This window comes from Sus scrofa, unplaced genomic scaffold, assembly GCF_000003025.6.
Source record: "Sus scrofa isolate TJ Tabasco breed Duroc unplaced genomic scaffold, Sscrofa11.1 Contig1914, whole genome shotgun sequence".
Classification (NCBI taxonomy): domain Eukaryota; kingdom Metazoa; phylum Chordata; class Mammalia; order Artiodactyla; family Suidae; genus Sus; species Sus scrofa.
In genome coordinates this window covers 3,040,277-3,065,290 of record NW_018084979.1, presented here as the reverse complement: position 1 = coordinate 3,065,290, position 25,014 = coordinate 3,040,277, and the positions used below count along the sequence as shown (strand labels likewise).

The window sequence follows — 25,014 nt, the reverse complement described above, 5'->3', positions numbered from 1 at the left end:
GGGGGGGTGAGGTCCAGCAGAGCACTAGAGAGGAGCCCTTGACTGGAGGTGGGGTGCTATTGGGGGAGGGGCTGGATTACAAAGGATGGGGACCCCACCAGCCTGGTAGACAAGGGAGCCGTCCAGCCATGCTCCTGGGAGGAGGGAGCCCCTGGCTGTGAGTTGGGGGTGAGGGGGGGCCCCCGGGGATCCTATTCAGACCCCGGTGCGTAGGGGGGCTGAAGAGTGGCCAGAGGCCCAGGGGGGCACCCAAGTTAGGACCTGAAGTCTGTGGAAGGGAAAGCCACTTTCTTGTGCTACAGAATTATTCCTTGTTTTTCTGAAATTGAAATTTGGCTGGACATTTGCATTTTTATTTCCTAAATCAGCCTCACAGCTTGGAACCCTGGACTCGCACTCAGTCCACTGAGCCACTGAGCCCACCCTGGCGCCCATGGCGCATGCACTCTGGGGACTTTTTCCTGAGGCCAAAGCCCTCTCTACCCACCTCCCGCCCCCAGCGAGAGGAGCTGAATTCGAGTCAGGTTAGCACCAAGATGGGACTGCCTCTGCCTGTGTCAGAGCCCTGCCCCTGTCCCCCCGACCCTGGCCATGACCCTTGACCTCCTCAAACCTTAATATTCTCATTGGCAAAACGGGAAGATTAACTGCAGGGCCCGTTGTGCAGCGAGACCCCGGGGCCTTTCAGGACTGGCCGCTCAAGTTCTTTCTCCCTAAAGAGCCCTTCCTGGCTCCTCCCCAGTCTGGTCTCTGCTCAAGCAGCGCCCCTGGGAGTGGTCTTTCCTGATCGCCCCGCTAAGGTCGCCCCAAGCCCACGTTTTCCTCTCACGGCCTTAGCCTCGTCCAGCGCGCTCCCAGTGTCAGGTGACTGCGCTCCACCCCAGTCTGCTCCATCCTAGGTGCTGAGAAGTTGTGGCTCAGTAACCAGACTGACCAGTATCCACGAGGACTCAGGTTCGATCCCTGGCCTTGCCCCGCGGGTTAAGGATCCATCATTGCCATGAGCTCTGGCGTAGGTTGCAGACGCAGCTCGGGCCCAGCATTGCTGTGGCTGTGGTGTAGGCCGGCAGCTACGGCTCCAATTCGACCCCTAGTCTGGGAACCTCTATATGCTGCAGATGCAACCCTGAAAAGCAAAAAAAAGGAGAAGTTGGGGGGCACGAAGTAGGGGTGCAGTCGTATCTCTTGAGTGGCGGGATGGCGATGGTGTCTGTTAGGGACGTCCTGCCCGCCCAGCCTTGGCGGAAGCTCCCCAGCCAGGCGAGGAGCGAGGCCCTGGGGCGGGCAGTGTCTTGGCCTGCCCTGCCTGGCTGGTAGGACAAAGGGCTCTGGGGGCCCTGACAGAGGTGGTGGGGCAGGGAGAGGGGTGGATGCAGAAGCAGAGGACGCTGCCAGCGAGAGGCTGGGGTTCGGCCCGGGAGGCCAGCGGGGGGACGGCTGAAGGAGGAGGAGCCTCTGGGGGTGGGGAGGGGACAGGGGGAGAGGCCTGTCCGCCTTTCAGGTGGGAAACTCCTCTCAGAGTTAAGTCCCCCTCCAACCCCAGGAGGGGCTATCTTTGGGGCTGGCTGCCCCTCGGCCCTCGGAGCCCCTCTTTGGCCCGGTGTGGTCTCAGGCGCAAGGATGACAGGAGGCTGTCACAGTGGTGGGGGCAGGGCTTCCCTGAACGCAGCCATCTGGCCTGGGAGCTGCCCTGGGGCCCGGCCCTGCAGCTGCTGCTGAGACCTGGCAGCCCGGGGAACGGGCCCCTGTGTCCTGCCCGACGGCCGGCAGCTGCAGAAGGTGACAGGGCCCGAGGACCCTGCGCTCTAGAAGGGGCAGGTGGCCATCCTCCCCCGGGGGCCAGTGCAGCAGTTTTTGTTGGAAATATCTGGCTAAGGGGCTCTTCACAACCTCAGCTGAGGGGGGCCGGGAAGCTGGGTCCTCACACTGACCTTCCGTCTAGGGGACAGGAGGGAGGAGAGGGGCTCTGATTCCCTCTCCCCTCCCCTGAGGTCAGAGGAGCGCTCTGGCCCTGTCTGCAAAGATGCCCCAGCCACGGAGCAGGCTCACACGGGCACAGACAGCCTGGACCAGCGCAGACAGAGGGGTGCTCACGGAGCGGGGTGCGGGGCTTGCAGCAGGTGGTGGAGCAGGCAGGGGGCCTCTTGGAGACGCGCCAATGGTGAGGAAGCCGGGTGGGGGGCTTAGGATCACTCTGACGAAACCTCCTGGCCAAGATGCCCCCAGGCCTGGCGCAGCCTGAGGGCTTGCCATCACCACACAATCCAGGAGAGGGCGCCCTCCCCTCCTCTGCCTTCTCAGCATTGCCAGCCCAGGCCGGGGGTGGGGGGTGGGGGGAGTGGTCCCCTACAAGTCCTGGTGGGGGCCTGTGGGGTTGGGGGGTGAGCGCGGGTTAGGTGTCTGGCTGCTCTCCTGGCTCCTGGAGGCAGGAACTGGGGGCACACAGGCAGAGCTGGGACAGCTCACTGGGGTGGGAGAGGGCAGAGGACCGGCAGTGGGAGTCCTCCCCCCGGGGGAGTGGCGAGCATCCCCCAGAGCAGGGGAGACGGTCCCTTCCTGAGGAGCATCCTTCTGTCAGCCCCAAGACAAAGGACGGAGCCCCAGTTTCAGCTGGGGACGCTGACCTGGGCGCTCAGCTGCTTCTACCTCTGACCCACATGAAGTGTCTGTACTCCCAGGCTGACCTCTGATCCTGGATGAGGAACAAAAATACCCCCCCAGTACACACCAGCCCCAGAAAGGCAGCTCCCAGACGACGCCCATCCACCCGGAGGCCTCTGGCTTGCGGGAAGGGGCTGCTGTTGGAGAGACCTGCCGCTCAGGCGGAGCACCGGTGCCCAGGGAGGGGTCAGGGCTGGGAGGGTCTGCAGCATCCTGCTGACCCCTTAGTGGTGTCGTCCCCCCCCCCCCGGTGGACTGCAAGTGTCCCGGGTCTGATCAGCGCTAGGGAGGATCCTGGCCTCTGGGTGTCTGTCCCCGACTCAGGGTGGTCACCCCCCACTGGGTGTGCTGGATGAAGCTGGTGGCCGGTGGACGCGGTCCCTGTGCTCCTCTGCCCATCCGCTTTTGTGGCTGCTGGGTGTCAGGACCTTCCTTCTGAGGGAGGGGAGCTCCTGGAAGGTCCCCGGCAGGGACCAGGGCCTGGCCCACAGGAGGCCCTCAGCACCCCGACGGATGCCCACGTCCAGCCTTCCCTCCCTGCCAGCCTGCTCCATGCACGCCCCCCCCCCCCCCCCGCCCCGACCTGCGCCTGGCGACGTCCTGCGGATTGGGTTTTTCAGGACCATCTTGGCCCCTGGAGCCCCCAGTTCCCCAGCTGGAACCAGTTCCTAGGGGCACGTTCTAAAAGTCAGACCGACCGACACCCCCCACGCCCAACACCGCAGGCAGAAGCGGGGGGATTCGGACCGGGTCGGGGCAGAACTGGGCCGAGGAGGGCGAGCTCCCGGGACCAAGTGGGAAACCGAGGCCAGAGAGGACGTGGCCCGCGGACAGGCCCCGGCGGCGCGGCGGGGCGGCGGCGGCCGGGCTCCGCTCGCGGGCCGGGCCCCGAGGGCCGCCCGCCGCGCGCTCCCGCCGCCGCGCCCTCGCCGCCCGGCCCGCGGCGGGGGCGCCCCGGGCGGCGGAGGCGGATGTGGGCGGGCGGCCGGGCGGGGCGGGCGCGGGGCGGGGAGAGGGCGGGCCGGCGGGACGGAGCGCGGCGGGCGGGCGGGCGGCCGGCCCAGCGCAGCCAGCGCAGCCAGCGCAGCCCCGAGGAGCCAGCCGGCGGCCGCGCACGAGCCCCGGGTCCGGCGGCGCGCGAGGCCCGCCCGAGCAGCGCCCGCCGCGGCCTCCAGCCCGGCCGCGGCCGGCCGGCCCGCTGGGATGCGGAGAGGCGGGCGCCGGAGGCCGCGGCCCGGCTAGGCCCGCGCTCCCGCCGGACGCGGCGCCCGGTGAGTCCCCGCCCGCCGCGCGCCGCCCGCCGCCCGCCGGGGCCCGGATTTCCTCCTCGCGCCCCGGCCGCTTTGTTCGCGGCCGGCAGGGCCGGGGCGCGGGCCGCGCGCGGCCCGAGCGGAGGAGCGGGAGCAGGAAGTGGCCGAGCGCGGCCTGGGCGGGGAGGGCGCGGGCCGGGACGGCGCCGGGGGTGCGGGCCGCCGGCCCCGGCCTCCCTCATGACCTTGGGGAAGCGGCTCGGCCGGGCGAGGCCCGGGCCGGGTGGAGGGGCGCGGCCGCGGCGCCCAGGAGGTGCCCGGGAGCCGGAGGAAAAGGCTGCCCCGGCCCCGGTTCGGGGTTGGGGCTGGGCGTTTGGAGGGAGCCCTCCTCTTGCCCCAGCCGGAAAGTTGTACCTGGTGGCCGGGCGCCCAGGCCGGCCCACAAAGGGCGACAGCCCTCCTGGGCCCCGAAACTGGTGGCTGACCTGGGTGGGTTCTGGAAGTGCTGCCCACCCGGCCCCGGGGTGGGGGGTGGGGGGGCTGGGGCCTGGAGCACAGCTGGAGCCTGAGCCCCAGATGGAGGGACCCCGGGGCAGCCGGTGAACTTGGAGGTTGGCCTTGGTTCCCGGGTGTTGCCGTGGTGGACAGAGTTGGGGCGCTGGGCCTGTGCTCTGGGGCCTGGCCTTCACTCCTGGCCGTCCAGCCTTGTCCAGCCTCCCCCTGCCCGCGACGGCTGCGAACCCCGAACCCCGCAGTGGAGGGCCGGGCGCCTTGGTGGGGGCTCGCTTCCCCGCCTCCCTGCCGAACAACCAGCTCGTCATAACCCAAGGTTTTGGGGGCAGCTGGAGGGGACCCTTTCGGAGCACAGATTACTTAGTGGTTTATTATTTTGAGGTAGTGACACGGCTCTGTGCTGAAGGCACTCACCGTCCGGAAGGAGCAGGAAGCAGAGGTCCCCTCAGCGTGGCCCACCCTGCGCCCAGAGGCAGCCGGGGCGCCAGCTTGGTGTGTCCCTTTCTCTGCAGATGTATTTTTACACGCGGGGCTCTGGACAGCTGTCTGACTCTGTCAGGGGCAGGCCCGAGTGGGGGTGGGGGGCCCTCCAGAGGGGTCTTCCTGCAGGCCTCTGCCTCCAGGCCACGCCCACTCTAGTGTCCTGTCACCAGATCCCCCTGGGCCTGCCCCGGGGCTCAGAGCCCTGTCTCTGGTGGTATTGCCTCTGGCCTTGCATGGCGTCCTGGCCTGTGGGCCTACTATGTGTCTCAGGCACTTTCCTCCTTGGGCAGAGTAGGTGGGGTTTTGCTGTTTGTCCAAATTTAGCCCAGAAGAGTCAGTGCAGAGCGGCCTTTTTTGGGTGCCCAGCCCATGCCTCAGGAGGCCGGGAAGGGGCCGCAGGAGAGTGTCTAGGTGGCTGTAGGAAGAACGGAAGGTGGGATCCGTTCCCGAGGTGCCAAGGACTCTCTGCCCGGCCTGGGGGTCCCAGAGGGGAGTCTTTGCTGGCCTGCCCTCAGGAGTGCCCATCTGGAGGGTAGCAGAGGGCTTCCCAGGATGCCCAGAACTGGTGATGCGGAACTAGGTTTTGAGGGATGCCTAGGAGTTCCTCCAGTGGGGAAGCAAGGGGGTGGGCCGTGCAGGATCAATGGCCAAAGTGTCTGCTCAGGAGTAGGCTGCCGGTGGGCCTCTGTGGGGTGGGCGCCCCCTCCCAGTGTGTTGCCTCCTGAATGCTGTAATTATGGGTCTGTAACCACCCTGGACCGGGCGCTCCTTGCAGACAGGACGCCTCTGAACCTCTCTTTGTCCCCAGCGCCCAGTGCTGCGCCTGGCAAAACCAGAGATGCTTGGTACATGCCGGCTGAATCAATGAACCGGATTCAGACCGGCAGGGGCGCTGTGGTTTAGGAGGGGCCTGGGGTTTCTCTGGGATGGGTGTGGGGGATCCTTGTCACCCTGGAGGGCTCTGGGCTGTCATTTGCACCAGCCGCCTGCACTCCTGGCCTTGCCCTCCTCATGTCTGAACGCCTCTCCTGTTCCGGGCGGGAGCACCATGGACAGGGAGAACCAGGCACCCTCCCCGGGGCGCGGGGGCCGGGTGGTGTGGGCCCAAGAAGTCAGAGGGGCTCCCTGGAAGAGGCGGCCTCTGCTGGGGCTGCAGGTCAGGGAGGCTGGGATCTGCCAGAAGGGGCTCTGGGGGGTGGGCGGGTGACCAGCACAAAGGTCGGGGAGGTGGGAATGGGGTTGGGGGGGCGGGCACTGAGCTCTGAGGGCCTGGGGGGTCTGGGAGGGGTGGTGGCAGGGGGCTGGGACCCTGGGCCCAGGGAGCAGCGTGAGTGACTGCATCAGGCTGTGGCTCTGAAGGCTGAGGGGACAGGTGGCGTGGGAACGGGCAGCCAGGCTGAGAGACCAGCTCCCCGGGCCTCCTGGGCTCACCTCGGGGTCTGAGGCGTGTCCCTGAGCCCAACACAGCGTCACACATCCCTTCGCTTCTTTCAGAGGCCGTTGGCGGCAGCTGGGCTCGGAGGACCCTGCTGAGAGCAGCGTGTGAGCGGGGGCCGGGCCGTGCCAGCCCGCAGGAGCTGGGCGCCATGAACGACGTGGCCGTCGTGAAGGAGGGCTGGCTGCACAAACGAGGTCAGTGTCCTCGGGGCCAGCCGGGCCGGGGTCCTGAGCCGGCCTGCGGCCCCTCGGGTGGCAGGTGCGGCCTGGGCCAGGGCCGTGGCTGGGTGGGTCCTCCCCTGGCTCCTGATCTGGTCTGGGTGGGTTTCCAGGCCCGGCGTCCCCACGACCTGGAGGGCACGGCCTCACGGGACCTCTGGGGCGGGGGATGGGGCGCCGCGAGCCCGGCGTGCAGCCTCGCGGGCGGCCGGTGGTGTGGCCGCCTGGCTGGGGCCGAGGGCAGGGAGAGCTTTCCTGGAAGGCAGTGAGGTGCTGGGGCCATTCCAAGGCCTGGCTGCTGGCAGCCAGGGGCACTGCCTGAGGGCTCCTGAGGGCAGGGCAGGGCTGTTGGCCTGCCTCGGGCCTGGCTGTGCGGGGTAGGGGCCCCGAGCCACCCAGGGGCCCAGCTTGGAGTGTGTTTCTGCTGGAGCTGCTGAGCTGGCGGAGCCTGGCGCCCGCCCAGCCTCCCCTCTCCCCTCTCCCAGGGCCCGGTGCCTAGGGAGGGGGACGGGCGCTTGGCCCTCGGCCCTCTCCTTCCAGCCCTGCCCCACTGCCCTCTGTTTTTAGGGCCTGGCAGTGGGGGATGGACAGGCGTCACATCCAGGTGCCCTGGGCAAGGCGCCTTGTGCTCCAGGGCGGGGATCGGCCTGTCACCACCTGCCCCCAACTTCCTCTTCCCCGAGACCTGTTCCCTCCTAAAGCTCTGGGATCCCACACGACCTCGCCACCAGCCCCGCCGCTTGTCACGCACATCCTCCGGTGAGCGTGTCCCTCTCTCCTCACCTCGGGATGCCGCCGGCGGCTGGGAGGCGGATCCTCAGATACAGGTGGAGCAGACAGGGAGACGTGGCACAGGTGGGTGTCACAAGACTGGGTTTTGAGGGACGCATAGGAGCTTCCTGGCAGAGCAGGCTGGAGAGGAAAGGAGCGATGGAGATGAGACGTCGGGCAGCTGCGGAGCGTTCGAAGCAGGGGATCAAGGATGTGGTCAGCTGTGTGTTTTTACAGCTCACTTTGGCAGCTGCAGGGAGAACAGTGCACTGGGCCTTGAGATAGGCGAGGAGGCCGCAGGGGCCTGTGGTCCGCGGCGAGCCCCTTGCCTGGCTTCCCCCAAGGCTTCCTGCGCCGCCTTCTTGGTCCCCTCCCCCAGGGTTTGCCCCTTCCTCGATCCCCAGGAATGCTGCTTCTTGTGCCCGGAGCCCGCTCCATCGGGTCCTGCTCTGTCTGCCTTACCTCCTTGGGGGCAGAGATCCCCTCCCCGAGCCTGGTCCCCGTCGTTCCCTCTGTGCCTTGTGGCGGCACAAGAACACACCTGGGACCGGTACCTCTTAATCCTTGGCAATTGTTTGTTGACTGACTGTTAGATTAAGAACTGCCCTAGGAGCTGCCTGGGCATCAAGGCTGCCAGGGTCCAGTTACTGGGGCAGCCCCTGGCCAGCCAGGCTCAGGCAGGAGGGCCCCCTGATGCCTGGGTGAATTTTACGGTGCCACTCAGAGTGGATGCCTTCTGCAGGGCTGGGGCGTGGGGTGTTGGGCACAGTGGGGCATCTAGGGAGCTGGATTTTACCCTGATTCGGCCACCCTGTCACCATGACCTTCTCCAGGGGTGAGTCTGCTGACCCCCCGGGCCTTGGTTTCCCCGCCTGTATGCCGGGAGTGCCATGGACAAAGGCGGGGGCAGTAGAGGGTGTGGGGCCCTCAGGTGGGGCACCCGCAACCTCAGTAGCCCCCGGCCCGCAGCCATTCCCCGCCACAGGCCAGGACGGGGGGTCCTAGCCCCACACCTCCTGCTCTTCCTCCCCCAGACCACGTGCCACCCTCGGCGGCGTGTGGTGTGGTGGGTGCCAGGCCGTGGGGGACGTGCCTGGCGCAGGTGCCCTTGCCCTGTCCCTCTTGCGCTGGCTGCCCTGCCTGCCCTCCAGGGCGCCCCTGCCCCTCCACTCCCTGTTGCCAGTGAACCCAGGACCCCCGTGTGTCTTGTCCTCTCCTGTCCCTCCAAAAGAAAAAGCCGTCTTTTCCCAGTCGGTTCTTCCTCCAGATGTGGGCTCTCCCCGTGTGCTAGACGTAGGTGACTGGGCCAGGGGCAGAGGTCACGTGGTGGGGGCGGGAAATGGGTGGGTTTGGGTGAGATGTTGTGGGAACCAAGGATGACTCTGACTGGGGCTGGAGGTGGGAGGTGGGGCTGTTTCCCATGATGGGTGAGGAACTAGCGTTTTTGGGCCTGGGTCGCGGGGGGGGGTGTTCGGCTACGTCCTGGCCTTGGTCCCCCGCGGGCAGGTGGCGGTGCAGGAGAGGGGGTAGTTTGAGGACGTCTCCGTGTTTCCCTGTGGCGCCCCCACCCCCGCTGTGCCCTCTCCCTCGAAGGAACTAAAGCCTCCTTTGGGGGCAGCTCTGGGAGCAGTGGGGGAGCCCTGGGCTGGGGGGGCAGACGGCGCCACCTGTAGCACAGGTGAGAGGCTGGACCCCCCCGCCCCCCGCCAGGGTCTGATTGTGAGGGAGGGTGGGGGACTGTGCCTGTCCTCCAGCTCCTCACAGACCCCCTGATCCCCCGCCGCCACTGCCAGTGCGGCTCCCGCCACGCAGGTGACAGGGTACAAGGAACTGGTCTGCCTTCTGTCGCGTCTGTCCTGCGTCCAGCCCAGGGCCTGCCCTCAAGGGGCCCCGTGGGCACAGACTTGGCGGTTGAGGGGTGGCTGCAGTCCGTCCTTCTCCTGCCCCTCCGGGCAGGGGCTCCATCTCTGAGGAGTGCCCCGGCTACTTCCCCGGTGTCCTGACTGCCAGGGGGGCCCAGGAGAGCCGGGCTGGGTGGCCAGCGCTGCAGCTCGAGTCCCAGCCCTGCCTGACCTGCAGCACCAGGCAAGCCCTCGGGCCTCTGTCCCCTGGTGTCTGGCCAGGGAGCCGGTCCCAGGAGGGTGGAGTCAGGCTGCTGAAGGCTCAGAAAGTTGGGGGGGGGTGGGAGAGGACTGGGCTGGGAGGGGCCTGCAGGGACCCCGCCTGTGTGACAGGTGGCCCTCAAGCTATGAGTGGGTGTCCCCAGAGGCAGGCCGACTTCCTGAGCAAAGTGGGGTATCCCAGGCAGCTGATGGGCAGACACCCCAGGCTATGGCGGCCACTGCGAGTGCTGGGCAGCTCAGCTCAGCTCAGCCGCAGGTGCTGGGGGCTGGTGGGCTCCGTGTGGCTCAGAAATGCGCATTTTCAAAGATTCGGTCTTTTGTGTGCTCTCCTGATTTTTGAAGGCTGATAGTTAAAAAAAACCAACCCTCCTTCAGGATGCAGGTCTGGCTGGACTCGGCTGCAGCCTCCTGCTGTGTCTTCAGACTGCGTGTGCTGTGCCAGGCCGCGGGCCGGTGTGCGCAGCTGCTTCGGGACGTTCCCCAAGGCCCGGGCCTCCCTGCCTACTTGGCCTGGTGCCCGTGGTCTGTGCACTGTCTCGGCGGCAGCCCAGCCCTGCGGGGTCCCAAACCTAGAGCCCGTGTCTGGCTGTCCTCCTGGGTGACCCCACCCGTGGATGGGCCGCCTGGACCAGGTGGGTTGGGAGAAGGGAAGGGGGCAGCCAGATGCTGGCCATGGGCTGAAAGAAGGGGTTGCGGGCTCACAGGACGAGCCGGGCCTGGGAAGCGGAGGGGGTGCCGGCCTGGGCCTGCCAAGGAGCCAGCGGGCAGGTGGAGGGGAGCGGGGCTCCTGCCCCTGGACCCGGCCTGGACCGGCCACCTGCAAGGCCCGCGGGCATGTGTGCACAGGGGAGGCGCGGGCCTGCTCACCACCCGAGCTCCACCCCAGGCACGGGGCCGGGGGGGCTGGTCCCTGGCGTGTCTTGGGCCTTGCTGTGCCCCCTGCCTGAGCCCCTTTCTGGCCTGGACCCTCGCCGGCTCCAGGCCCTCACCACCCCTGCTGCGCTGGTGCCAGGCACCCTGGTGGGGAGTGGGCTTCCTGGCCGTGGTGGCTCCTCTTCCTGCCCCGCTCAGCCCTGGCCGGATCCTGCTTCCTGCTGTGGCCGCAGCGGCTTCCCTGCCCTCAGGCGGCTCTGAGCTGCCCAGACGCCACTTCCATTTGCTGACACGAAACCCACGGTCCCGGCCCTGGGCTCACATGGGGCGGGGGCTGTGGGGGCGCAGCCTGGCTCCCCTTTCGAGGCGACGGTGGCTCTGCTGAGTGGCCAGCGGGCCGAGGCCTGCAGGGACCTGTTCAGCCCGCCTGGGCGCACGGTGCCGCTGCGGGGGCTCTGCCAGGGCGAGGGGCTCGCGGGAGCGTGGGGCAGGGTCTGCTCCCCTTGCCCTGTGCCCCGGGCCGGGTGAGGGGCTCCCCAGGTGCCGCTCAGGTCATGCTGCAGTGACTGTAGCTCCAGTCCGGGCAGTCCCTCATCCACAAGCAGTACCCTCTGCGAGGGCCCAGCACTGGCCTGGGGCAGATCCGAGCCGGCAGCCGGGCTGAGGGTGGGCACGGTGCTGGGCCCCTGCTCCTGGGGCTGGGGTGCTCTCTTTGGGACCCCGGCGGCACCAGGCTGTGGCCGTGGTCGTGGCCAGCCAGCCGGTGTGGGGCCGAGTTTCCTGTTTTGTGAGCGCGTTGAGTTTTCTCTTCAAAACAAACAACAAAAGAGGAAGCTCAGGCGTCCTTGGCTGGGGGGTGAGGGGTCACTGCCCGCCCCGCTTGGTGTCCCTGGGCTCCTGCCTGATGGGCCCCGAGTGGGCAGTGCTCCTGCCTCCTTCCTGGCCCTGCCGGGCAGGGGAGGGGGCTGGGGCGCCGCTGGGGTCCCGGGCTGGCTTCTGCGGACACCCCAGCTGCCCCAGGTGGCATGGTGTGCACGCCCAGGAGGGGAACCCAGGTCTGGGCGGGATGGGCTGGGATGCCAGGCCCAGTCCGGAGCCCTGGGCCCGGACCCCTACCCTGCGCCAGCCCTAGGGAGAGGCCTGGGCTGGGTTGCGTCAGGCCAGTTCCTAGAAGTGCCACGGGAGGGCGGGGCGGGGGGGCTGGCTCGGCTGTGGCTGGCGTCCCCTCTCCCCGGGCACACCCGGCCAGGCTCGCGGCCAGTGCCCTCCCCGCGGGCCTCCCGCGCAGGAGCCGGCGGCTGCCTCTGTGCCCACAGAGGGTGGATGCCCACTGCTCCCGCCCCCTCGCCGAGCCTGGCCCCGCAGCCCCAGGAGGAGGCCCCCCAGCCCGGACCTGGCCCCTGGCGGGTTGGCAGAGGGCCCTGGCTCCGGGCTGGGGTGGAGCTGCGTGCGCCCCGCTTAGCCACGCCCTGCTTCCTCTTGAACCTTCAGAAGGGACAGGCTTGTGTGTCAGAAACAGCAGGATCGATGGTGGCGGTTCTTTGGTGGCGCCTCTGCTGACCCTGGGGGCTTTAGGCTGGGGCACTGGGTTTGGGGTCACCGATCCCTGCCCCCTGCCCCGACCATCTCCAGGGTGGTCGGGCCTGCCCAGAGGTCTCAGTGCTTCTCCCAGCAGGGGCGGGAGCCCACCCTGGGCCCTGCTGCTGAGGCGCTGGCGTCCCCCTCGGGCCGTGGGGGCCTCACAGCCAGTGCTGGGGGCTGTGGCGCGGGAGCCAGGTGACGCCTGGAGCGGGGAGGATGCAGCCTGCCCCCGGGTCACAGAGGAGGGGGCCGAGGGAGGGGGCCCTGTCCCCACCAGGCCCCGCTGTCCTCCCGGCTGTCCCGCCGCAGATGTCACTCCGGTCAGGGAAGAGCAGGTGTCGGGCTGGGAGGCCTTCCTCTGCGCCTCTGGGCTGGCCCCTTCCTGTGCGGGTTGTGCTTCTTCCTGGGTGTCGGTGCCCGGAGCCCCTTGCACCCCAACCCGGGCCTCGCTTAGGGAGGCTGGGGGTCACTTGGACGCCGAGGTCTTGCCTCTGCCTCCTCTGGGTGTTTGCAGGGAAGGGGTCTGGGCAGGGCCCCTGCCCACGGGGAGGGCTCGGCCATCCCTCTTGCCCCCCGCCCCAAGCCACCCTGCGGGAGCTACCACAGCCCGTCTGTGCGCCGCCGTCCGCCCGCTCTGTCTCCGCCTCTGCCTGCTCAGGACCCCGAGGCCTTTCTGGGTTTGGTTGGGTGGCTCTTGGCCCAGGAGTGAGAGTGTGTCCCCAGGGAGGCGTTCTGGAAACCCACGGCTTCACAGGGCTGCCTGAGGGCCCAGGCCAGGACTGCGGACCTGAGGCCTGTGACCCAGGGGGCTGGCAGATGGGCGCAGCTGGTAGACTGACAGATCTGGGGGCTGCCTGCTCCGCCTCCCAGCTCCCCACCCCAAAGTGTCAGCCCCCAGATGCCTGTGCAGGCAGAGGTGTGGCTGTCCCGGGACCCGGCACAGGTCTTTGAGACCCAGCTCTTTGAGCCCTGCAGCCGTCAGGCCAGGTGCCCTGAGGGGAGAGGGCAGTGTGGGCAGGCCAGGGGCCAGATCCCAGGGGTACCTGGGGTGGAGCCCTGATGGGTTTGGCCATGGCAGGCTGGGCTCAGGGTGGCCCCTTTTTCTGGCCTGGGCAGCGGGTGATGTTTGGTACCCAAGGAGGAGGCAGGGTTTTTGGAGACGTAGCCAGGTGGGGTTGGCGGGCGGTGGTTGGTGAGAGGCACGGCCCCGGGGCAGCAGGAGGGGCCCCTGGGGCTGTAAGTCCACGGTGGCGGAGGGGGTGCGCCCTGTCCCTGACTGCGTCCCTCCCCCACCCGCCCACCCCCTTTCCTCCCACGTCTGTCGCGTGGGGCTGAGGCCTCGGGGCCCTGCCGGCTGGACGGCAGAACCAAGGACATGCGAAGAGCTCTCTGCGTGGGTCAAGGAGGGAGCCCGGCCTGGGCGGCAGGACCTGGGCCTCTGGTTGGCGCTGGCTTGGGCCTCAGTTTCCCCAGGGAGCTAATGACCCAGGCAGCCTGGGGATGGCCCCCCGGGCTCAGGGGCTACGTTGAGGGAGCACCTGGCCTCCATGTCACCTCCTCGCTGGGCCGGAGCGGACACCCCTTCTCTGCTCTTGTCTAAACTGGCCGCCTGGCCCCCACGAGCACTGGGAGTGCTGCCCTCGGCAGGGCTGCACCCCAGGGACGGAACACCAGCCCCTCCCGGCCCCGCAGTGGTCCTCAGGCTCCAGGGCTTTCGCTGGCCTAGCTGGAGCGCGGGCGCTGGGCTGTCTGCAGCCCAGTGTCCTGCCAGCGGGGGGGGAACGTGAGGATGACCCGGCCGGTGGCAGCGGAGGAGGCCGGCAGCGGGGTGCCTGCTTGCTGTGCTGGAAGAGGTGGCGCTCCGGCAGCTGTCGGCGAGCGATGGATGTGTCGGCGGCGGGGGACCCGCGGTGGCCGCTGTCAGCTGGCGCCCGCTCCCCGGGCCTGCTGGGGCTCGCTTTACTGTGGAGAAACAGCTCGGTGCCGCCTGGCGCCCTGCCAGCCACCGCCTGCCACCGCCACCACCGCTGCGGCAAAGTGTTTATCCAGCAGTTTCCCCGAGAGCCGGGGACTTAGAATGGTCACGCAGCTCAGGGCGTGGCAGCTGGTGGCCCGTGCTCATGGGGCGCGAGACACCTGGTGGGGGAGCAACGCGCGTGTGTCAGGCCTGGGCTGTGGGGAGCCCGCAGGCTGTGCCCCCCCCCGCCCCCCGCAGTTGGAGTCCTGGTTTCCCAGGCTCCTGCCCGGGGTGTGCTGACCCACAACCTGGCCTGGGACGCGTGCTTGGGAGTGTGGAGCGGGCAGGTCCTCGGCTGCGCCCATCCCGTCCCCAGGCCTGGCTGTGGGCCTGTTGGGGTGATCTGGGCTGTGCGAGGCCAGTGATGCTGGCGAGGAATCTTCCGTGAGGGTCCTGCGGCCCCTTTCTGGGGCTGAGCTGGGACGGTGGGAGGGCCCTCCTGGTGAACAAGGTGCGGGAAACCCCCCCAGCTCCCCTGGCAGGGTCCCCTCTGCTAGTGCTGGGGCAGGACGAGGCCTCAGGGGTGGGTCTGGTGCTGAGGGCCTGGGGCAGCTCGGCTCCTCCCCCAACCCCAGGCCAGGGTTGGGCTTCTGAGGGCACTGCAGGGGGTGGGGGGTGGCTGAGCTGCCTGCCGGAGCCCAGGACAGACCCTCGGGGGGGGGGGCTTTGGAGATGGGCACCAGGCCACCAGTGCCTCCCAGTGCCCTCCTCCATGCCTATCCCAGCCGCAGGCACAGGGTTCTCTCCACTGGGTGGGCCTGACCTGGGTGCAGGGGAGCTGAACCAGCCGTGCCGAAGGCTGTACCGAGGCCCCGTGGGGCTCCAGGGCCCTGGTCAAGAGTCTGCAGGCTGTGCTGGTCCTTCTGGAGCCCGGGGCTGCTGAGCTGGGGCGGGAGTGGAGGCCCCAGGGAGACGGGTGCCGGCCAGTACTGCTGACTCCTGGAGTGGTGGTGGCTGCTGGGACATCACCCTGCTTGTGGGTGGGCATCTCGCCCCAGGGACCAGGGGACCCCTGTTTTGGGAGTGGCAGCCTGAGAGGCAGACAGGCTTCCCTCCCTGTCACCTGCCATATCTGTGCCCGCAGCCCCCACTGCCAGCATGGGCTGTGTGTTTCTGTCCTGCCTCGTCCCTCGCCCCATGCTGTGTCACCCCCAGCCCCACCCCCCAGGGCCCTGTCTGTCTGGGCCGGCTGCCCACCAGGCGTTCTGTCTGGGCTGAGCTCATTCACATGCAGGCCACGGCCCAGGTCGCAGCTGGCGGCCCCCAAGTGACCGCCTGGCTGGACGTCTGCAGGCAGGAGTGTCCGAGGCTGAAGAAAAGGGTCTGTGTGTCTCAGAGCCTCGGCCCTGGCCTCCCCGGCCCCTCACCCAGGGTCCGCCTGCTCCTCCAGGGTCTGTGTGCCTGGCTCCTGGGCTCGACCACGTGGCGTGGAATGGGGGGCAGTGCAGGGCTGGCCCTGGCCCCCTTTCTTGCCCTGGGGCTGGGGGCTGGCAGCGACCCAGCAGCCCATCCTCCTGACCGCCCCCCCCCCCGGCTCAGCAGTGTTGGTTCCAGAACCTTCCCTACCCTGGGGGGTCCACTTGGGGGGCGAAAGCCGGTAGACAGCAGGTGCAGGGCCACGTGGCTGGTGGGGGCAGGTCCCCATCCCAGGTTGTCACCGACAGTGGCTTCCGAGGCCCGGTGTGGTGTGGGGGTCCTGCCCAGGCCGCCCGAGCGCAGAGGCCTCTGCGGGCACACTTGTGCTGGCTGCCTGCGCTGGGGCAGCGCCGGGGGGGGGAGCCGCGCTGGGCATGGTGGGGGCTGGCAAGCAGTTGGCGAGTCGAGATGGATTCGGGGGCTGCACGGGTGAGGCGCTCATCCCTCTCCCTGCGCAGTTAGCGTCCCGGGGAGCAGCAGCTGGCGGGATGGGAGGCACTCCATCAGGGGCCGACAGCTCCAGACTGGCGCACAGGCGGGTGGGAGCGAGCAGTGGGGGCCTGGGAGGGCGCGGGCGGTGGGCCGCACAGCCCTGGAGCCAGTTCTGCTCGCCAGCCCCCTGCGCCAGCGGGGAGGGGGGTTGGGAGGCTGGATGGGCCCTGTGGCTGGGGGGGGGGGGTGCCAGGCCCAGGGCAGGAGCTGAAGGTGGCTGTACCACCGCCTTTCCAGCCCGTGTCCCCACAGGCTTGGAGGCTCAGCAGAGCTGGGTGGAGGCAGCGCTCTATGTGCTGGAGGTAGGGGCGGGTCACTGGCTGGCCCTGGGTCCTCTGTGTAGGTGGTGTCCAGGCCTGGTGGTGACCCCTGCCTGGGCCCCCTGGGCAGGGACAGCTGCAGTGGCTGGAGCCTCTGTCTGTCTCTGGGGCACCCATGCAGAGCAGGGGCTGGGCAGCGGGTGGGAGCAGGAGCAGGCGGGGCCGGGGGCAGCCAGGGGTCTGGGACGGGCCTCCGGGTGCCTGCATCCAGGGCTCAGGGACCCCGTCCGCTTTCCCGGCTGCTGCCCGGTGACCCTCTGCGGAGGCGGCTGCCTACTTGGGAAGTTCAGTGTTGTTGTTCAAACTCCTTGCTTGGCAAAATGTAAATGAAACATTTTTCCTGGGTGTCAGTATGAAAAATGGCAGTCGCTGGAACATCACAGGACATCTGCTTGGTTCTGAAGCGCGAGCGCCTGTTCACCGCTGATGCTGCAGAACTGGGGGGAACTTTGCTGAGGACCTGGGTGACCCACGGGCGGGATGCAGGGTCCAGGACGGCAGGTCCCAGCCTGGCTCTGGCTTCCGCGGGATGCCCACGACTGCTCTGACCCCTGGACAGTGCGTGGCGTTGTTCCCGGGCGCCCACCCTGGGGACGGGCTGCAGGTGGCTTGTGTCTGCCGGGCAAGCCCATGAGTCCCACTCTGAGTGTGCGGCCCGCCCCCTCCCACTGGATGCCAGGCTCCGTCCTCTCGCCCGGGCTTGAGCGGGGGGGCAATTCTGGTGGGCATAACTGTTGCAGCCGCCACCTTGCGGGAGCCAGGGTGGTGGGGGGAGCTCTCGGCTCTGAACCCCCTGGGAGTGGCTGTCGCTGGTGCCTTCCCTGTTGCTGGAGACCTGCTGGCTTGGTGCCGCCTCCTCCAGGAAGGCCCTCTGGACTGGGCTGGCCTCCATGTCTAGGTGACCCCAGGCCCCCTTTCCAGCACAGGTGGGGGCGGGCTTCCCATCCGAGGTGGGCGCTCTGCCACGCCGAGCCCTGCCTCCTGCCTCCCCTCTGCTCGCCCTGGTAGGCGTCAGGGTCTGGGCGTCGAGTTGGGGCGCGCTGGGCGGGGCGCGGGGCGCGGCGGGCGGCACAGGCCCTCACGGCGCGCGCGTGTCGCAGGCGAGTACATCAAGACGTGGCGGCCGCGGTACTTCCTCCTCAAGAACGACGGCACCTTCATCGGCTACAAGGAGCGGCCGCAGGACCTGGAGCAGCGCGAGTCGCCCCTCAACAACTTCTCCGTGGCGCGTGAGTGGGGGCCCCGAGCCGCCCGGGGCCGGGGCCCGCGGCCCCCGGCCGCGGCAGAGCTGGCGGGGCTCTGCCCGCGACGGCCCTGGGGCCCTGGGGCTGCAGGACGGGGGGCGGGGGGGGGAGGGGGCGGGGGCGGCCGGCTTCCCACTCCCCAGCGCAGGGTCTCAGACGCCCCGGCCCCCCACCCCCGTGGTGGCGCGTGGGCTCCGTGCACAGCCGGGGCCGGGCGTCTCAGACCTGCCGAGCTGACCCAGGGCTGCTGCGGCCTTGTCCTGTGCCCGCAGGGGGGACCCAGGCCTGGAGCCCCACAGGGGGGCGCTGCCCGGGGCTGGCCCAGGCTGTGAGCCCAGAGAGGGTGCCTCTGGGTGTGGTCGGAAGGGCAGAGCACTGCCTTGGCTCTGCCCCAGGCGCCTCCTCAGGTGTCCCCATCCGGCGGCTGGCTCTGCCCTCTGGGCCACGTGCCCTGGGAGCCCGGGGTCCTCCAGCTCCCCCATCCCACTATGTTCTGGTCCAGGGTTTCAGAGGGGCCTGTCCCCAAGCCGACGGACTCCCAGCCTCCGGGCCCCCAGAGGTGGGGCCGTCCTGGTACGGGAGCCCGTCCTGGCGCAGGGGCACAGCCAGCATACCCCACTCCAGGGCGCCTAATGGGAGGAGCAGAGGCCCTGCCCTCCGAGGCCCCAGCCTGGGGGGCTCCTTTTGGGGGTGCTTTACTAAGGCCCCATTCCTCTGGGCCCTGAGCGCTCCCTCCCCCGCCCCCACCCGGCTCCTTAAGTCTCAGCAAAGCGGCGGGTAGAGTAGGGACTGGGTGAGGGGAGGTCACGGAGGCAGACACCTGCCCCAGCCGCCTCAGGGCCCATGGGAGCCCCCCAGGAAGGAAGTTTGGCTATGTGGGGTGCTGCCTTACTGGGCAAACGAGGCCCCTTGGGAGCGATTCCCAGGCTGAAATGCCGGGGAGTGGGGACTCTCAGGGGTCATGGGTGGGGGCACCAGCCAGAGGGGCTTCCTCGGCGCTGGGCGGGGCTGGGGCCTTGAACCAGGAGCAGAGCTGGCGGGAGGGGGAGGCGTCTGTGTGGGGCCTCTACACCAGGGGCTCTTCCTGGTGGGGAGGAGTAGTCGGCCCTGGGCTGGGGTGGGGTGGGTGTCAGGCACCTTGTCCTGGGAGCGGCTGGTGGGCTCCAGTGGGCTGAGCACGTTGGGGAGGGGAACCCAGAAAGCTGGCCACAAAGCTTCCTCCGTCCCCTGCCCACAAGGCTGGGCGCCAGCCCCCCTCCCGGCCCCCAGGCCTGGCAGACCATTCCTCGCTCCCTTGAGCTCTCGGCGGAGCCTGCCTGGGGCCCCTCACGGTTGCCAGGGCCTGGACGCTGGAATGTCAGGCCCCTGCGCGGGCCCCACGGCCCCCTCCGCCTCGCGCGGGCTGGGCCAGCATCGGCCCCTCTCCAGGCCTGGGGCGCCCCCAGGTCCCGGGCTGCAGGTGTGCCCGCGCTCCTGTTAGTACGGCTCCTGTTAAGCCGCGTGTGCCTCCGGGGTGTGGGCCTCAGAGGGGTGGGGGGAGACAGCCCCGGCGGCCTCCAGGGAGGACAGGCGGCCTCTTCGAGGGTGAGTCGCCTCCAGCCTCCGCGTGGGACTGGCCTCGCGCCTGAAGGGGGGCGGCCGGGCCGCTGTCCTCGTGTGCCGGGGAGAACGGGGGCCAGCTCCTGTCCACGCGGGTGCCTCCGCCCTGCGGGCCCCTCCCCAGGGCCCCAAACGCCTCGCCTTCCGGGGGGCTGAGGGCGGTGGCCTGGCCGGCGGAGGGGGCGGGGAGTTGTTGGGAGACTGAAGGAAGGCGCCCCAGAGCCCCCCCCCGCCGCCACCGGGCGCCTCTGAGCTCCGAGCAGGGTCCCAGCTGCGGGGGGCGGGAGGGGGGGTGCGGATGGACATGGCCGCTGCCTCCACCAGAATGCCAGCTGATGAAGACGGAGCGGCCGCGGCCCAACACCTTCATCATCCGCTGCCTGCAGTGGACGACCGTCATCGAGCGAACGTTCCACGTGGAGACGCCGGAGGAGCGGTAGGCGCGCCCTCCCCACCGCTCCTGGCCCCTCGCAGCCCCCGCGGGCCGGCCGGCCCCCGTCGTCAGCGGGGTCAGCGGGCCGTGTCCCTGGGTCTCCGTGGGGGCTCTGGGCTGGGGCTCCCGAGGCGGGGAGGCCCGGGCCGGGTGGGGCTGGGGCCTCACCGACCGCCCTGCAGGGAGGAGTGGACGACCGCCATCCAGACGGTGGCCGACGGGCTCAAGCGGCAGGAGGAAGAGATGATGGACTTCCGGTCGGGCTCGCCCAGCGAGAACTCCGGGGCCGAGGAGATGGAGGTGTCCCTGGCTAAGCCCAAACACCGCGTGGTGAGGCCCCGCCCCTGCTCCCAGGGCTCCGTGGTCACAGGTCCCCACAGATGGCCCAGGAGAACCTTGGCCCTCGGGTTCCGACCGCCCAGAGCGCCGGGTCAGAAGCGAGGGAGAGGGGTTTCCTGGCGGCACAGGGGGTTAAGGATCAGGCGTTGTCACCGCAGTGGCTCGGGTCAGGAACGGCCACGTGCCACGGGTGAGGCCAGTAAAATTTAAAAAGAGGGAAGCGAGGAAGAGACGCTGGATTCCAGGAGGCCCGGGCGCCACCGCTCCCGCCGCCCCCTGGACCCCGTGGACATCCTGAGCCCCCCGGCTGTGTTCAGCCCCGAGGCCTCTGTCCCCCTCACCGCTCTCGGGCGGCCAGCAGCCCCCTGCCGCCCCCTGACCCCGGCGCCGGCCTGCCACCCGCAGACCATGAATGAGTTCGAGTACCTGAAGCTGCTGGGCAAAGGCACCTTCGGGAAGGTGATCCTGGTGAAGGAGAAGGCCACGGGCCGCTACTACGCCATGAAGATCCTGAAGAAGGAGGTCATCGTGGCCAAGGTGGGGGGCGGCCCGGGGCCGGGGGCGGGCGGGCGGGCGGGGCCGGGGGCCGGGCGGCTCACGGGGCCCTGTCTCCCAGGACGAGGTCGCCCACACGCTCACGGAGAACCGCGTCCTCCAGAACTCTCGGCACCCGTTCCTGACGGTGAGTCCCCCGGCCCAGGGCGCCCGCGCGGTGCTGGGGTCCGGCCGTCCCTCACGCCAGCCCGTCAGACCTCAGCCGGCCTCCTGGAGGCGCGGGCGGACGTGCCCGGTGCCGGGCCGGGGGGGGGGGGCTGTGCTGGTGGGCAGCGGGTCTGGCCCTCCCTCCGCCTCCCCGCCGGGACCCTGGGAGGCCACAGCCCCAGGCCCACCCTTCCTCAGGGCCTTCCCGGGCTTCCCCTGCCCTGGGGGAACTCAGCCCCAGGGGGTGCATGGAAAACCCACAGCCTTGGGGGCAACAGGGAAGAAGCCGGAATTGTCTGCTCCTGGAAGCCGGGGAGAGGGTGGTCAGGACTCGGGCGGTGGACGACGTGTCCCTGGGACCACCGCGGGCCTGTCCCCTCTGCTCGGCACCATGTCCTCGCGCCGGGGCAGGGCCTGATCCAGAGCAGCGGCAGAGCAGAGAAGCGGTCCTGCTTCTGGCGATTTCGCCTCTCAAAGGATGTTCTCTCCTGAGAAACGGCAGGCGTTTTTGAGAGCCGGCCAGACCCGCTCATTACTGTGGCTTTGTCTCCTTTGCTTCATGCCGCCCTTTGCCCCCGTCTGGCTGGAGGAGGGTGAGGAGGAGGCCAGGCTTTGTCACGCCCTCCGCCCCTCGGTGGGTCCACGCGCCAGCCGCGCGCCACCCTGTCCTGCAGAAACCGCGCTGGGTCCCGGGGGGTGTGGGGGCCCAGCTCCGGGGAGGGGCCCCGGGCCCGAGGCCCGAGGTCTGCGGCCGGCCGGCCGCTCGCAGCCGCGTTCTGCCAGGGAGGCGCTCGCTCAGCGGGGGCCTTTGTTTGGGCTTGAGGTGCCAGGCGGCCGGGCCTGCCCTGCAGGGGACAGGAGAGCTGCCGAGATCCCGGCCGGCCCACGTGGGGCAGCCGGCGTCCCCGCGCGGCTCTGGGCCGCGTTCCAGCGCTGCTTCCCCTGCAGGCCTTGAAGTACTCCTTCCAGACCCACGACCGCCTGTGCTTCGTCATGGAGTACGCCAACGGCGGCGAGGTAGGGCCTGGCCCCAGCGCGCGATGCCCGCTGCGGTGGCCGCCCGCCCCGCTCCCCCCTGAGTTCCGGTCCGTCCGCAGCTCTTCTTCCACCTGTCCCGGGAGCGGGTGTTCCCCGAGGATCGGGCCCGCTTCTACGGCGCCGAGATCGTGTCGGCCTTGGACTACCTGCACTCCGAGAAGAACGTGGTGTATCGGGACCTCAAGGTGGGCGGGGCCGGGGGCGGGGCCGGCCCGACACTCCTCCCCCCAGGCCGCTGCCGCCGCCGCGGTGCCGGGACCGCGGGGGGCGGGGGCGGGGCGGGGCCTTGCTGACCCCGCCCCCAGGCCGCCACTCGCGTGCCAGGGGACCCAGGCGAACGGAACCCCAGGCGGGTTCGCGGAACGGGCTGACTCCGAGGCCGCCTCGCGCAGCTGGAGAACCTCATGCTGGACAAGGACGGGCACATCAAGATCACTGACTTCGGGCTCTGCAAGGAGGGCATCAAGGACGGCGCCACCATGAAGACCTTCTGTGGGACGCCCGAGTACCTGGCCCCCGAGGTGCGTCCGCGTGTCTCCGGGCCCCCCGCCCCCCCCGCCCCGTCCCTGCGGCCTGAGCGCCCCACGAGCCCGCGCCCATGTCCCCAGGTGCTGGAGGACAACGACTACGGCCGGGCGGTGGACTGGTGGGGACTGGGCGTGGTCATGTACGAGATGATGTGCGGCCGCCTGCCCTTCTACAACCAGGACCACGAGAAGCTCTTCGAGCTCATCCTCATGGAGGAGATCCGCTTCCCGCGCACGCTCAGCCCCGAGGCCAAGTCCCTGCTCTCAGGGCTGCTCAAGAAGGACCCCAAGCAGCGGTGGGCGCCCCCTCCAGCCGCGGGCTCAGCCCCGGGGGCCCCAGGGAGGCTGCCTGTCCCCCGCTGCCCGAGACCTCGTGGGGGAAGGGCCGAGCTCTGGGCCGGGCAGGAGGCAGCCCCCGTCACCATGGCCTCGTCTCCCCCAGGCTCGGCGGGGGCTCTGAGGATGCCAAGGAGATCATGCAGCACCGTTTCTTCGCCAGCATCGTGTGGCAGGATGTGTATGAGAAGAAGGTGCGTGGGGGCCTGTGGGCCGGCCCCCCCCAGCCACACCCTTACTCAGGCTCTCACCTCCACCCCCACACGGTGGCACACCTGCACACACACGCTTACACGCACATCCACTCACACACCTGCTCCCACCCCCACCCCTGCTGGCACACCTGGTCTCACACACCCTACACCTGCACACACACAGGCTCACACCTGCTCACACACCTGCACACACACACCTGCTCACCCACACGTGAGGAGGCCCCTGAGGAGCGAGGCAGCTTCTTCCTAAACATGTGCCTCTGCCCGTTGCCTCTGAGGGACTCGGGAGCCCCAGGCCCTGGCCCAGCAGGCTGGGGGCAGGAGGGGGATGTCCCCGGGCTCGTTGACGTCCTGTCACAAGCACACCTCGCCCCCATTTCCAGTCTCCCTCGCCTGCAGGCCACACGCAGCCGGCTGGGCCTCTAGCCCCTGAGAGATGGGTGCCCCACCCTGCTCAGCTCCAGGCCAGGGGCCTGCCCTCTGGGGGCTGCAGTGCCCACCCTGTTGGTCCCTGCTAGTTCCCAGGGCAGCCCCACCCCCAGGCCAGGGCCCTGGTGGGGGTGGGGTGGGGCGCTTGCTTCTCCCCCCAGCCTGGCCCCTTACACTTGGCCTCTCATTCCGCGTCGTTGGGAGTCCTGCCTGTGGCCACGCTCAGGGCCACTCTGCTACCCGGGAGCTGCGAGTGAGGCACCAGACTCCCTCCGGTGGACCCCTGAAGGACCAGGCCCCCCGAGGGGAAGCGGGCAGGGGAGGGCGGGGCCCCATCCACATCTCCTGGGCGGGGCTTGGGCATCGCATCCCCCTCCCTCCCCAGGGCACCTGGTGGGGTTGGCACAGGCCCTGGGCAGGGGGCAGTGGCCGGCTGCTCCGGGGCCCCCTCCCGGGTGGCAGTGGGCCCCCGAGCCCTGCCCTCCCCTTGTCTGGCATTAGCCTCTGCAGCCTGGGCCTGCCGGCGGTTTCTGAGACACCCGGAAAGGAAAATAGGAGCGCTGGAGAAAGAAAAGTGGCCAGGGCCCCTTCTGCCCCGGGGGTGGGGTCCTCGGAGCTGGGCTGCACTGCCTCCTATCACCTGCAGGGGCGCCGTGACACTGCTTGCGGGCTCTTGGTTGAGGGGCACCCACCTAGGCCCTAGGTGGGTCCCCTCCTGTGCAGGTCTCCTTCCAGAACTCTGCCTGTGGGTGGGGACGGCTGCCTGGACACCGTCCCCTGGGAGACAGGAGTCATTTCCCAAGCCAGGGGCACAGCTCCCTGGGGGCCGTGGTCCGGGCGGGTCCGGGTCTGTAACCCAGCCCCCCTTTCCGCAGCTCAGCCCACCGTTCAAGCCTCAGGTCACGTCCGAGACGGACACCAGGTATTTCGACGAGGAGTTCACGGCGCAGATGATCACCATCACGCCGCCCGACCAAGGTGAGGGCCGCGCCTTCCCCTCCGCTCCCCCGGGCGCGCGCGCGCACCATCCCTCGGCGCTGCCCTCGGTGGGAGGCCGGCCGTCCAGCGGCCCTCGGGAAGGCTGCCTTTGGGGGGTGGCGGCCGCGGCAGGAGGGCCTCGCGGGGCGAGGAGGCGAGCCTGCCGGGCGCTGGGGTCTCGCTGGTGCCCGGGCTCTGAGCCGCCCCGCGCGTGCCCGCAGACGACAGCATGGAGGGCGTGGACAGCGAGCGGAGGCCTCACTTCCCCCAGTTCTCCTACTCGGCCAGCGGCACGGCCTGAGGCGGCCAGCCGGGCGCGCTCTCCGGACGACGGCTTCGAAGGGAGGCGGGAAGCCGCGCTCGGACCTCCTGTATTTAATGGGTTTTGTTTCTGGACGCGTTTGGGCCGCACCGGGCTGCTCCTCCCACCAGGGATGCGCGGCTCGCGCTGTGGCGGCTGTGGCGGGGGCTGCCCGCCCGGCCCCGGGCCGCCTCCCCAGCCTCCAGCCGGGCCGGGAGGAAAACGCCCTGCAGTTTTTCCTAATTTATTCATCCGGTTCTCCAGGCGCGGCCACGCGCCGCGCGCTCTCGGGCCGGGTGGGCCTCGCCCGCGCTCCCGGCCGCACCGACTCGGCCCGGAAGCAAGCCGGGCCAGGAGCGCCGGCCGGGGCCTGGCCGGGGCTGGAGGCGGGCGGCCCCTGCGTGGGGCTGGGCCGGGCGAGATCCTGCTCTGTTCACGCGCGTCCTGGGGGCTTCATCTCAGAAGGAAGCCCCCCTCTGCCCCTGCCCGTTGGGACCATCCCATCCGATGGCTCCCCTGGTTAGCAATTGTCCTCATAGAAGCTTCACCCTCCCGCTGTCGCCGCGGCCCCGCCCCACGCCCTTTGCAGGGGCCATCGCTCCGCCCTCCGGCCAGACGCTACGCTGCACCACGGCGGTTTTTTATATTCAACTTTAGTATTTTTACTATTATGAGACTTTCCCTCCAAATTCCTCAATAAAACTTGCTTTTCAACTC

General features: G+C 69.6%; 2 protein-coding genes across 5 annotated transcripts in view; one reads left to right on the top strand and one right to left on the bottom strand.

Annotated features, from left to right (window-relative positions):
- Nucleotides 1-6,495, bottom strand: part of LOC110258368 (collagen alpha-1(I) chain-like) — an 8,151-nt gene extending 1,656 nt beyond the window's left edge. The window contains exons 1-6 of the mRNA XM_021081657.1: nucleotides 6,339-6,495; nucleotides 5,978-6,095; nucleotides 4,839-4,884; nucleotides 3,360-4,086; nucleotides 2,050-2,207; nucleotides 1,723-1,938 (exon numbers count right to left, since the gene is read on the bottom strand). Coding sequence (XP_020937316.1) covers nucleotides 1,723-1,938; nucleotides 2,050-2,207; nucleotides 3,360-4,086; nucleotides 4,839-4,884; nucleotides 5,978-6,095; nucleotides 6,339-6,495 — 1,422 coding nt within the window. The remainder of the gene's footprint in view (nucleotides 1-1,722; nucleotides 1,939-2,049; nucleotides 2,208-3,359; nucleotides 4,087-4,838; nucleotides 4,885-5,977; nucleotides 6,096-6,338) is intronic.
- Nucleotides 3,827-25,014, top strand: AKT1 (v-akt murine thymoma viral oncogene homolog 1). 4 transcript variants are annotated; one of them, XM_021081500.1, is made up of 14 exons: nucleotides 3,827-3,932; nucleotides 6,402-6,539; nucleotides 17,257-17,385; nucleotides 19,324-19,435; nucleotides 19,615-19,762; nucleotides 20,177-20,308; nucleotides 20,388-20,453; nucleotides 21,422-21,490; nucleotides 21,571-21,696; nucleotides 21,904-22,032; nucleotides 22,120-22,334; nucleotides 22,481-22,568; nucleotides 23,894-23,996; nucleotides 24,218-25,014. In XM_021081500.1, exons 2-14 carry the CDS (start codon nucleotides 6,494-6,496, stop codon nucleotides 24,295-24,297), a joined length of 1,443 nt encoding a protein of 480 aa, XP_020937159.1. In that variant the 5' UTR covers nucleotides 3,827-3,932; nucleotides 6,402-6,493; the 3' UTR covers nucleotides 24,298-25,014.